We start from the raw sequence: 12,623 nt of genomic DNA on the forward strand, positions 1-12,623 counted from the left end.
GAAGCTCCGGATCCACCTGCAGTGTCACTTGCGCCACCAAAACGCGACTTTGCGCGCTCGCGATATGGACGTGAACGCTGGTTCGATTTTGCGCGTTCATCCCGGGCCTTGCAGCGTGCTGAGGCATAGTACGTGCAGTAGAAACGCTGTCCGAGGCATCTTGTACGTTGGTCTGCGTTTGTCACTTGTCACAGAGATGTCATGGTGTCATAGGTGGTTGGCGACCTGGTGAAGTCCGGACCATCTGCTGGTCTTCGAGCATCGCGTTGGTGTTTCGACGCGCACCTATATGCAGCGGGGTTCCCTCTACTCGACGCGATGAGGCAGGATGCACGCGAATTTGCTGGATCATGCATGTCGAGCTGGCTTTCTGTTGGCTTCCCATGCTGACTGCTGATGCGCATATTAATTGCCATGCATCCCTTTAGTTATAGCAGATTGGCAATCCCGTGGAGCATTCTCAAACTTGCAGCTAGTGTTTCCGATGATTCTGTATGCTCCAGCAGCTAATTCTGAGTTTCTTTCCGTTGCAATATCTCGGTTTGCTTTTCCCTTCGCGGTCGCATTGTCGCGTCGTCGCGTATTCTGCTTACTCCCAGCCCACACCACTCTGCCTTGAGGCCCTGCTCCCCGCACGACTCCCCACTCGGACTGGAGTTCCACCCCAATTGTCATTTAAGTATGTCGCATTGTCCTCATCGAAGCCATTCGCAAAAGTTCCCTTGCCCTTGTCTCCGTCGTCCCAGTCATCACCATCGCCATAGTTGACATGAGCTTTTTCCCCATTCCAGCTCGTTTGACTGGCGGCACGACTACCAGGCCACCCGGTCGCAGCGTCAGGCTGATGGGAGTTCCGGCTCTTATTGCTAGTCTGACTGCCACCAGCCCAGCCTGATTGGGCGTCCTCCCATCCAGTAGTTTTTCTGTGTCTGTTACTCTTATGGCTAGTACGGGTGTCGTGACTTCGATGAGACCGGTGTGTAGACGGCTGACTGGAGACTCGACTTTGATTCCCTAGAGATCCGCGCTCACTATCTGTGCCGACGACACCGGCATCACTAGTCCCTTTACTTATTTCAAAGCCATCCCATGCAGTATTGCTTGAAGGAAGCGTTGGACCACCAAATTGTGGAGACGTCGGGCTGTCCATTTGATTGTGGGAAGCAAAAGGTTCAATGCCGGTCCAGGCAGGATTGTCGGCTACTTTAGGCCTCTTGTCCCAACTTTGCTCGCTGGGAGACTTAGTGCTTCCCCATGTATATGGGTGAGGGTTGTTAAGAGGTGAAGTCCATCCAGCTGTCTTATCTTTCTCTTCACTCTTCTTCTTGTTGACATCCCAGTCATGAGAAACGTTGCTCTTCACACTGCCTCCCCATCCAGTCGCGATGTGATCCTCTTTCTCTTCCGAAGAGTCGTGGGGCGCATCTTCAACTGTAGGCGCTCTGTAGGTCGAATGGCTCTTTACCGAAGTATTGTCGAGGTCCTTCCTTGACTTTCGTGCCTTGCCGCTCCTACTGGTATGGTGCGATCTGTCACTCTTGTGTGAATGACTTGGACTGGCAGCTTTCCATGCACCCTCGAACTGGCCACCGTTCCAAGACCTTTCTGAACCTGCATTACGGTTCTCCCTGACTGGAGACAGTTCGGGAGACGGCCATCCTCCAGGTGGTGAACGCACAGGTGATGATCTCTTCTCTTCGACCCATGAGTCCGACTTTGGAACAACTGGTTTGTAGCCCCTTGAGGCTGGTGTGACGTATCTGAATCCCTCACTGATAGTCTTGAGCGGTGAGCCTGGGGCGATGTACTCGTAGCCATCGCTCACTGATATAGCTGGAGACGCAATAGATGTAGGTTTGCTAGAAGGCCAACCACTGGCACCACCTGTCATCATAAAGCCCGTTGGCGACCCTATATCTTCGCCGTCATAAGGCAAGTAGCCGTCTTCGTAGTCCGACTCAGGAGTAGGCGTGAGGGCTTTGGGTGGTGAGTGGTGTGACTGGCGAGACTTCTTATTCTTGTCCTTCTTTTCACTTTTAGTCTTCTGCTTCCAGCTGTCGCCTGAGGGTTCCTTCGACGGACGGGTAGAGTTGCGGGGTTTCGGTGGCGATGGGGGAAATGGAGTGTGGGCGGGGGAGGTTGGTTCGATCGTTGATGCTGCTTTGACCCATGGTCTCTGTTGCTCACTGACAGCCTTTTGTGGTCCAGAGTCGAATTCTCCGTCTTTGTCCACGACGATAACGCGGCCATCCTCTGCTTTGATGACGAACGTCCCCCATTGAGGTGGCATAGGAATCGTTACTGTATCCTTGTTCTTCTCTCCTTGTCCGCCAGCTGTCTCGTTCGTACCCTGATTGCGGCCTGGTTTCTTCACCTCTAGTCCACCTAGGCCTCGGATCTTCTCCAAATTCCGGTGTATGTCTCCACTAATCGCCCTTTGCATGTCTTCGTTCCACATCGTACCTGCACCATGTTTGGGCTCTGGTCGTTTTCTCTGCTTGTAGAAGCGAGTATCGATTGGGCCAAAGCCTGGGGTTGCTCCCGGAGGAAGGTGCATGTCCGCGCCGTCATCGATAAAACTGCCGGTATAGGCTGAGGTATCTGAGCTGTTGCTGGTAACCCACTTCGCGACATGGCCGTGGTCAAGCCCGCGGGGCGTGCGCTTCGTGAAAGAGCCGCCGTCATCGACGAAAGATTGGGGGGTTATGGAACTCATGTCTGCATCATAGTCGTATGGTTGGAGTCCGGAAGGAGCGTGGGATAGACGCTCGCAAATGTATGTTTTGCAGACAGAGTTATTTCGATTTGCAGATTTGCGTACAGCGGGGCGGATGAAGAAGCGTCGGTGTGTTGAGGGCTTGGATGACGGCATATCCACAATAGTGGAGCAGAGGTGAAGGTGAACAGCCTTTTGCCTGCTGCATGATAGACACACAACGACAACGAAAGTACGATATGCAGAGCGACGAGACATGTTTGCAAGACACGACAGACACAGAGACATATTGAGAGACTTGAAAACATTTACCGTGACACAGCGCCCGTGCTGCCAATTGCTAGAATACCTATGCGCACATCCAACAAACACCAACACGCACCAGCACCGACCCTCTGTTACCCTCGAAGCAAAGGCATCTGAGTCAACGCATCAACCCACTTCCTACAGCTTCGCCTTCTCCCGCTTCTTCTCTTGTTCCCACTGTAGCTGCACGTTGCGCATCCTGTACCAGCTCAACGCGCCAGCTATGGCTCCAAACGGTGGGAAGGCCCAGAGGAGGAAACTCCACCATCGCGGGCTATTATTCCTGACGTCCTGCATGACTCTCTGTATCTCCTTCTCTAGGTAACGCCTGTCGTGGTCATTCCAGACTACGACGCCATTTCCCGGACCCCTCCGCAAACAGCGCTCGGCCTTCTCGCGCACGTCGCCTTGACTCATGACGCGGTTGCGCGCATCCTCTTCGGTAAGATGAGAGTCGCGATCTCGCAGGCGTTTTATTTGTATCGCAGGGTCCGAGACGCCGACAACAAGAATGGTACCGCAGTAGCGTTCCCAGCCACTTTCGAAGAGGAGAGGGACGTCTAGCACGACTGCCCAGTTGCCGCGCAGGTAGGCCCACACCATTTGTCTGTACATCTCCTTGCGCACGGCAGGGTGCACGATGCTGTTCAGCTTCTTCCTGTCGCGCTCCTTCTCTTCTCCGCCGCCAAAGACTCTCCGCCCCAGTGCTGGCCGGTTCAGCGGGCGTCCTTTGGGTGTCGCATCGGGGAGGAGGAGGTCAGGCGTAGTAGGCAAAAAGTGTTCGACGATGGCATTGTAGCCCGGGGTGCCAGGTTCGACGACTTGTCGCGCGATGAGATCGGCATCTACGATGGGTAGCGAGTAGGGCGGCTTGGAGAGGATGGACGACACGGTCGACTTGCCCGTCGCGATGGAGCCAGTCAGACCGAGGAGAAGCATCGTGGGCTAGTCTTCTATTGGCGAAATGGTGTTTATGTCTGTGACTGCAAACCCGGTTATAAGGGCTTGGCTGTTGATGTTGCTTTCACATGGCGGGTGCGTGAGAGATGGGATGATGATTGCGGGGACCAGATAGTTCGTACCTCGGAGGTTAGCTAGCACGGGCCTCGCGATCAGTCCATGGCTCGCAATGAGCACTGCTTACTCAAGAATTTCATGCAATGCGACAGTGCTATGGTATAACGGACGCATTCTGATTCATGTGTCTACGGAACTGTAATCGTAAAAGACTTTGAGAAGGATATCACTAAGCTGTTACGCCCAACACCAATCTCATGTTCTCCCTTTGCTCCACCACCAGTCGGTTGTGCTCAACGTTCACGGCCGCTACGAAGGCGAGAATCAAGAACTATTTCGTCTGCGAGAGTGTTCCATGGAGGAAGATCAGAAAGCTCAGAACTCTCAGAACGTCTAGAAACCTCTTCTTCTGAAGCCTCTCCCGCGCTTTCAATCGCCTGGGAATCAAAGGGTGGAGATGGCTCTTCGGGTTCCAAAGTCGTTACCGCAACCTGCAAACACCCTTGGGTTAGCCACCTCGAAAGGAACAGGTGAAGAGGATGAGGGAGCTCAGTCTGAGACCTCTCCATGGTTCACAGTCTTGTTAAGCGGCTCCACAAGTTTGCGCGCAGGGCGGAAGATCTGCAGCTGGTTGTCCTCGGCAGCACCCATCATGAGCCAAGGGTCGTTCTTATTCCAGTCAAAGTCACAGATTCGGTTGGTGAATCCACCGTGCATGAACAATCTGTGAAAGGTTAGTACAGGAGCCGGACACGTGTTTGGAATTACATACAGCTCAGGGGGCCCATCTTCTTGCTCATCCTCCGTCTGTTCAGAGCCGATCTTGCTGAAATCCCAGAGGAGGACACGGCGATCGTAGCTAGAGCTGGCAAGGATAGCAGCGTCTTGCGGGTGCCACTGCAGACCGATGACATCTGAGCGATGGCTCTGCAGGCTGTGTATCTTCTTGTCGATGTTGCGAAGATCCCAGATTCCCACCGATTTGTCGGCAGAACCCGTCGCAAGCATCGAATCAAATTCGGGGTGGAACGAGATGCAGTTGACCGCGTCTTCGTGGGCTTCCTTCCTGTACAGCGCCTTCTTGTATGCCTCCTGACGAGTATCGATGACTTGCCAGGTAAGATCGTCTGACGCAGTACCGATGAGCTGGTGGTGGATTGGGTGGTATTGGACATCGTTGACGGTTGCGCTGTGGATGTTGTATGTTGCCGTCGGGCTGATGGTCTTGCTGTTCTTAGAGAAGCCACTCTTGATGTCCCATGTCTTGACTGTAGTATCTTCATTACCAGTCACCAGATGTCCTTCTTTCAAAGGACTCCAGCTCAAGCCAAAGCCCTCTTTGCTGTGACCCACAAGCTCCGCCTCGAACTTGATGGTGTCATCCTTTGGTTGCAACGGATGCTTAGTCCGGTCGAAAATAAGCACCTTGCCGTCGACACAGAGCGACGCTATGATATCGGGGTTCTGAGGCTGGTAGCGGGCCTTGTTGACCTCGCCGGGGTGGTTGATCTTCTGCACAATCTTGAAGTCAAAGGGTCGCTTCGCGTTGCCGTGGCCGCCAATCTCTCCCCGCTCTTCGTTGAGCTCGGTAAGGTCTGGAACGCGGGCGTCTGGTATCTCGCAATGGGCGATCTGGAGGTAGTTCTGGGCTTGGTTTGACGTATGGGTGCCGAGGATGACGCGGTGCTGGCTCATGTTGGTGCCCTCGACGGGCTTCTTGTCCGGCAGCCATTGTGTTGTGAGCGTCGGCCACTCGAGCGCGCGGCCGTAGAGCATATCGTAGAGGAAGACACTGTTCTTCTTCCACATCTTGTACTCCTCGTTGATGATCTTCTGCTCGGTCTGTTCTTGGTCGTCCATCTCGCGGGAATCGAGAGCGTCTGTCGGTGGAATTAGTATCAGGTGTTGGGGCACTTTAAATAATTTCGGAGACGTGGGTGACTGTAGGAGTCCGGTAGCGAGCTTGGATGCTATGCGCCGACTGTATCGATGCGAATTGTAGAGCGAAGCTTGCTGTTGGTCGGCATGACGCTGTCGCGGACCACACTTTCCAACAGAAAATGAACTTACCGCTCATAGTCTCGTCCATGATGTGCTTGCGATCGTACTCGAAGTCAAGGGCAAAGTGTATTGTATGGAATGCTGCGTGTGTAAAGCGTGGAAGAGGCACGACGCGCTCCCAAAAGTCGCGTTTGGACCAACCCCGATGTCGATCCCTTAGCGCCCCACCTGCTTGGCAGTCGCCGCCAGCATATCCATTGCGTCGATGAGCAAGACTCCGACTCTTTGAAGACCCCAGCGTCGAGAACCACCACCCCATACTCCCTCTCGCCCTCCCACCCACAGCGCCTCTGCGCGCTTCTCTCTACTACCATCTTCCTCCCCGTCGCCCTCTCTGCGACTCTCACCCCGCCACTTGTACACACGAGGTGCATCGCCGCCTCACCACCACATCCATCTTCAGCTATTCCTAGACAGTAGCAGTCATGGGTGTCCCCAAGTTCTTTCGATGGATGTCCGAAAGGTATCCCGGTATTTCGCAGCTCATTGCCGAAAACCGCATTCCCGAATTCGACTGTCTCTACGTAGGTACCCGTGTGTCGCAATTGATGCGCCTAGCTAACAGTCACAGCTTGACATGAACGGTATTATTCACAATTGCACCCACAACGATTCCGACAGCGTCACGGCGCGCAAGTCCGAAGATCAGATGTTCATCTCCATCTTCAACTACATCGAGCACTTGTTTGGCAAGATCAAGCCCAAGCAGCTCTTCTTCATGGCCATCGATGGTGTCGCCCCGCGCGCCAAGATGAACCAGCAGCGTGCACGACGTTTCCGAACCGCTCTCGATACTGAAAAGGCCCGGGAGAAGGCTATCCGCGAAGGCGTAGAGATGCCGACCGAGGAAGCGTTCGACAGCAACTGCATTACGCCAGGCACTGCCTTCATGGCGAAGCTCACGCAGCAGCTTAAGTACTTCATCAACAAGAAGGTCTCCGAGGACATAGATTGGCAGGGCGTGGAAGTCGTACTGTCTGGTCACGAGGTCCCCGGAGAGGGAGAGCACAAGGTCATGGAGTACATCCGTCAGGCCAAGGCACAGCCGGGCTACGACCCGAACCGCCGCCACTGCCTGTACGGTCTCGATGCCGACCTGATCATGTTGGGTCTGCTCAGCCACGATCCCCACTTCAGTTTACTGCGTGAGGAGGTGACGTTTGGTCGCCAAAGCCAAACCAAGTCCAAGGAGTTGGAACACCAGAACTTCTACCTCATGCATCTGAGCATTGTGCGAGAATACCTGGAGCTTGAGTTCCAGGAACTGGAAGAGCCCGGAGCTCTCAGCTTTCCGTTCGACATGGAGCGTGTTATTGACGATTTCATTCTTATGGCTTTCTTTGTTGGCAACGATTTCCTTCCTAATCTTCCACATTTGCATATCAACGAGGGCGCCTTGGCCCTCATGTTCAACGTCTACAAGACTGTCCTGCCCAAGGGCAAAGGATACATCAACGAGGAGGGTGTCATCAACATGGAGCGCTTGGCTATCTTGTTGGATGAACTCTCAAACATCGAATACCGTCATTTCGAATCTGAAAACTCCGACGCCGCTTGGTTCAAGGGTAAGAAACTTGGAAAGGAAGATGTAATGGTGAAGACGGCGAAGCGAGGCACGATTGTTATGACTACCCAACAGCAGGCTCTGTTCTCCAAGGTAAAGAGTTGGCTGGGCGATTACTTGGAGAAGAAAGAGCCAGCCCCGCTGGACCTTCCTGTATCTCTTCCTGCAGAGGACCGAAAGTTTGTCCAGGAACTTGCCGACAAACTACATCTTCCATGGAAGACTGTACAAAATGACGACGGCGATCGCCATATTCAGGTTGCAGCTCCACCTAAGCTGGTCGAGGGTGATTCGGACGACGAGGACGAGATGGACGACGAATCCACGAAAGCCATTGTACGCGTCGTACAGAAGTACGAGCAGGCCAAGGTTGTCGACATCTCACCCGAAGACGCCCAAACTGAGATGCAAAAGAAATACGACGAGAAGTTCGACGCTTGGAAGAACGACTACTACAAGAGCAAATTCGATTGGGATCGCAGCAACGAGGAGGAGCTACGAAAACTGACGGAGAACTACGTGCAAGGATTGCAATGGGTTCTCTTCTACTACTACCGCGGAGTAGCGTCATGGCCATGGTACTATGGCTACCACTACTCGCCTATGATTTCTGATGTCAAACGGGGTCTGAAGGCAGACATCAACTTCAAGCTTGGACAGCCGTTCAAGCCTTTCCAGCAGTTGATGGGTGTACTACCCGACCGCAGTAAGAGTATCGTACCGAAAGCGTACCATCCTCTCATGACAAACGAGGACTCTCCCATCATCGATTTCTATCCCCGAGACTTTACTCTCGATATGAACGGAAAGAAACAGGACTGGGAGGCTGTTGTCAAGATTCCGTTCATCCAAGAGGACCGTCTGCTCAAGGCCATGGCCACCAAGGAAAATGACTTGACGCCAGATGAAAAGATGCGTAATTCATTTGGTGTTTCTCTCAAGTTCACATACGCCAAAGATCTGGATTTCGTGTACCAGTCATCTTTGCCAGGCGTTTTCCCGGACCTTCCCCACTGCAAGTGCATCGAGAACATATTCGACCTGCCGACAATGGAAGGACTGGAGTACTACATTGGCCTCATGGACGGTGTTAAACTGGGAGCCGAGGCATTGGCTGGCTTTCCCAGTTTGAAGACTTTGCCGTTCCATGGCAAGCTGGAGTTTGCAGGCGTCAATGTTTTCATGCAAGATAGCCGGAACGAAAGCATGGTTATCACTCTCCTTGATACAGAGCCACGACAGTCTGTCTCTCACGCGCAGGCCAAGCTGGGCAAGGCGGTTCATGTTGGTTACCCTTTCTTACACGAAGCGAAAGTGGTCAAAGTATCGGACGAGTTATTCGACTACGTCTTGCCCGAGGATGGCCCATCTCCTGCACCTGTTGCTATCCCTCATGGTCCACAGGAGATCTCCAATTGGAAGAAGACAGCCAACCGCATCGAAAACCAGTACAGCAAGCGCCTCGGTATCAACGTCGGGGAAATTGAGTCCCTCGTGCACGTAGAAATGCTCAAGGGACTTAGGAAGACTGACGAAGGAGCCACCATCAAGGAGTACGGTGAGGTTGCTGGGCTGCAAGTGGAGTACGCGACTCAGACAGTCGTAGACGACGTCTTCAGCGCAGACCCTCGCTTCCTGGAGAAAGAGGCACTTCCTATCGAGGAGGAATTCCCCGAAGGAGCACGCGCATTCTATCTCGGAGACTACGCCTATGGCCGTCCTCTGCAAGTCGTCAGCCATGCCGACAACAAGGCTACAATTATGGTCGCCAAGCTCAAGAAGCAAGAGCCGCATTTTGGACGCGAAGTTGTCAGTAAGGCTGAAAGATCAACGCCCTATGTTCCATCTTACGTTGTGGCAAGGCAACTGAACATGCCGCCGCTTGCATTGTCCAAGCTCACGTCCTCTTTCAACGTCAACTCAAGTGGTCTCAAGCTCAACCTTGGGTTGAACCTCAAATTCGAGGCGAAGAAGCTCAAGGTGTTGGGCTATTCTCGTAAATCAGCCAACGGATGGGAGTACAGCCAGAAAGCGATGGACCTTTTGGCGCAGTACATGATCAAGTTCCCAGAGTTTGTTGCCGCCATTATCAACAACCCGACAGGTGATGGATGGGAGGACACTGACTTTTATCCTCCCGAGGTTGCAAAGCAGAAGGTCAAGGAGATTGGAGCCTGGTTAAAGAGCGTCCAGACCAAGAACTTTGAGAAAGTACCCTTGGACGCCGAGCAGCTCGACTCTGATACAGTCAAGCTCATCGAGCAAGCGGCTGATGCCAACTTCCCACTTACACAAGAAGTGGAGCCCAAGACCGTCGCCAAGGTGCCACGTGTTGCCTTGCTGAAGCCGTCTGACGCGGAGCAGCGTCTTGGACACCAGAACTTCAGCATTGGCGATCGCATTGTCTATGTTCAAGACTCTGGAAGGGTACCAATTGGATCATCAGGTACCGTGGTTGGCAAGACCCGCACCGCACGTGTTTTGTTGCTGGATGTTGTGTTCGATGCTACATTTATGAGCGGTACATCGCTCGGAGACCGCTGTTCGCCATTCAGAGGATCCACTGTTCCAGCGACTGCAGTTCTCAACATGACGGATCAGCAGGTCGTCCACTATTCCAGTGCCGCTGCCGCGAAGCGCCCACAACAAGTGCCTTCATCGTACAACATGCCTCGCTTCGGTGCCCCTGGGGGTCCTCAGCTCGTTCCAGCGGGTACACCAGCACCTCTCCGTGGGTCATACCGAGGAGCATTCGGAGGCGCGAACGGACGGGGTGGAGGCTTCGCACCACGCCAAAGTCCAGGACCACAGCAACCCCAAGGACAGCAGCAGACCCTCCCGATCCATGGCGGACCACCTCGTGGCGGCCGTGGCGGATTTGCGCCCCGTGGTGGACAAGCAAATGGCCAGCCCGCGCAGAACCAGAACCAAGCTCCAAACGGCGGCAACGCTCGCGGTAACCTCCGTGGTGGCTCAGCAGACTTCGTTCCCCGTGGACGAGGAGGCCACAAGGGCCGTGGTGGCTTCACTGTCATCGACAACACTGACCCGGCGGAGGGAGTTGTTCCTAACAACCCGAACTTTCAGCCGCGAAACTACTCTAACGTACCACCGCCTGCCAATCTAGATGGCGGACGTGGTGGTAGAGGACGAGGCCGTGGTCGTGGCGGATTCCGTGGGCGTGGAGGCCCAAGGGGCGGCGCGCAACCTGCTGCACAGTAGAGTGTTCTTCTCGATCATTGAAACGTCTGTTCGGTATTGTTTGAGCGTTCCAGGAAGTAAGTTAGCGTGGCGTTGCGGCGTTCAGCGTGAACACATCTGGGAGGAATGCATAGACGATGCGCGTACATGTCAGGGAAAGAGCTCAAGGGTTGGGAAGATAACGGTGGATGATAGGAGTGGTGAATCCTGATACCCATATTGAGTCGTCGGTAGCAGCGTCAATAAAATAAGCTCACTCGAACATGTGTACTTGTGACAATATCCGCTCGTCTGACATGAGATGGTGAGACGGTGATGCACTAGCGTGGAAACGGTGAACCCTGGTCTCGTAGGGCTGAGCTCCGACCTCCGCGCAACAGTCCAGATACGTGTTAGGACCACCGAAGGCTACATCTCCACGCCCACCTTCAACAGTTCCTTCTCCCTCTCGTGGCCGACAGAGGTTGATAGACTGGGCTCTGCGCTCACATCACACATTTCACAATGCATTCGACGCTTGTGCGTCTCCAGAATGTCTTTGGCTTCTTTACCACAGTCGCTTTCACAGTCGCGAGTATCATCGCGCTGAGCAGCTTCGTCTCCCCGCAGAACCCGACGGCCAGTATATCGCTGCGCAATGTGCAGGTAGTGAGAGGACGGCCGCACTACTACTCACCCAAACGGGAAGAGTATGCGCACGTCAAGTTCGATCTAGACGCCGGTATGTCTCTCACACGAGTCGCAATTACGCTGCGTCCAAGCATTCAAACACCATGACTGACGCCTCCATGCAGATCTCAGCTCCCTCTTCAACTGGAACACGAAGCAAGTCTTCATCTACCTCAAGGCCGTCTACCCCTCCACCCGCGCCTCGGAACCCCCCTCCGAAGCCATCATCTGGGATGCCATCGTCGCCTCAAAGTCCGCGCCCTGGAATCAAAACCACTTCATCCACCCCGACCCCAAGTCCAAGCTGCCCAAGCAATCCGCCAAGAAACGCGCTGCATCCAAGCAAAAGACCGCGTCGCCCTATCCCGTCGGTGAACTCCACCTCGATAACCAGAAGCCAAAGTACAAGATTACCGATATCACTGGCAAGCTAGGCAACAGGACGGATGTCGCACTGGAGCTGGGGTGGAATGTGCAGCCCTGGGTTGGCGCGCTGACATGGACCAATTGGAATACGGTCGGTGTTTGGAAGGGTCTCGAGGGAGGCAGGAGTAAGGCGTTTAGCTTCCCGGAGGTGGGCGCCAAGGCGGCAACACCAAAGGACTTGGAGACGGAGAAGGGTGCGGAGGGCTACAGACTGGTCGTTGGCGAGGAGGTGCCGCTAAAGAAGGCTGCTGTTTAGGGAGATGGCAATGAAGATACCTGCGAAAGAGCGGATTGGAAAAGGGGATTATATTTGATACCAGATATGGAATGACTTTTTGGGCTTGATCATCAAATGTCCAAGTTTTGACTTGCTCCATGAGGTCGGCTTTGGAACGGTATTCACGGTAACATCTCAGCCATGAGTTCGGTAGATCATGTGCTCGAGGCAGCAGCGTATCCTCCTTGAGCACATGATCTCCCGAACTCATAGCTGAGATGTTACCGTGGGCTTGGTCATGATGAAAGACGCTTCAAGGAACGTATACTGATTCTGGTACAGTCATATTGCCATGCATTAAATGCGAGAGTTTAGGGTTAATTTGATTTTGTGAGAATGACGAGTTTCCATGTATTGGGATAGCTATGTTATGATTTCTTGTAGAA

At 53.7% G+C, this 12,623-nt stretch overlaps 5 protein-coding genes across 5 annotated transcripts; 2 read left to right on the top strand and 3 right to left on the bottom strand.

Moving 5' to 3' along the window:
- Window positions 1-589: 589 nt before the first annotated feature.
- Window positions 590-2,472, bottom strand: J4E90_005772 (uncharacterized protein; the record flags this gene model as incomplete). The annotated part of the gene is made up of 2 exons (XM_051435324.1): window positions 590-2,398; window positions 2,464-2,472. The coding sequence occupies 2 exons, from the start codon at window positions 2,470-2,472 to the stop codon at window positions 590-592; spliced, it is 1,818 nt and encodes a 605-aa protein (XP_051291348.1).
- Window positions 2,473-3,160: 688 nt separating this feature from the next.
- J4E90_005773 (uncharacterized protein) lies at window positions 3,161-3,961 on the bottom strand (the record flags this gene model as incomplete). Its single annotated transcript, XM_051435325.1, has 1 exon — window positions 3,161-3,961. The coding sequence occupies one exon, from the start codon at window positions 3,959-3,961 to the stop codon at window positions 3,161-3,163; it is 801 nt and encodes a 266-aa protein (XP_051291349.1).
- A 627-nt stretch (window positions 3,962-4,588) lies between these two features.
- Window positions 4,589-6,128, bottom strand: J4E90_005774 (uncharacterized protein; the record flags this gene model as incomplete). Its single annotated transcript, XM_051435326.1, has 3 exons — window positions 4,589-4,763; window positions 4,812-5,919; window positions 6,110-6,128. The coding sequence occupies 3 exons, from the start codon at window positions 6,126-6,128 to the stop codon at window positions 4,589-4,591; spliced, it is 1,302 nt and encodes a 433-aa protein (XP_051291350.1).
- Window positions 6,129-6,525: 397 nt separating this feature from the next.
- On the top strand, window positions 6,526-10,886 carry J4E90_005775 (uncharacterized protein; the record flags this gene model as incomplete). The annotated part of the gene is made up of 2 exons (XM_051435327.1): window positions 6,526-6,624; window positions 6,672-10,886. 2 exons carry the CDS (start codon window positions 6,526-6,528, stop codon window positions 10,884-10,886), a joined length of 4,314 nt encoding a protein of 1,437 aa, XP_051291351.1.
- A 483-nt stretch (window positions 10,887-11,369) lies between these two features.
- On the top strand, window positions 11,370-12,216 carry J4E90_005776 (uncharacterized protein; the record flags this gene model as incomplete). The annotated part of the gene is made up of 2 exons (XM_051435328.1): window positions 11,370-11,586; window positions 11,660-12,216. 2 exons carry the CDS (start codon window positions 11,370-11,372, stop codon window positions 12,214-12,216), a joined length of 774 nt encoding a protein of 257 aa, XP_051291352.1.
- Between the last annotated feature and the right edge of the window lie 407 nt (window positions 12,217-12,623).

Source organism: Alternaria incomplexa (genome assembly GCF_024043165.1).
Source record: "Alternaria incomplexa strain BMP 0042 chromosome Unknown scaffold_7, whole genome shotgun sequence".
Classification (NCBI taxonomy): Eukaryota; Fungi; Ascomycota; class Dothideomycetes; order Pleosporales; family Pleosporaceae; genus Alternaria; species Alternaria incomplexa.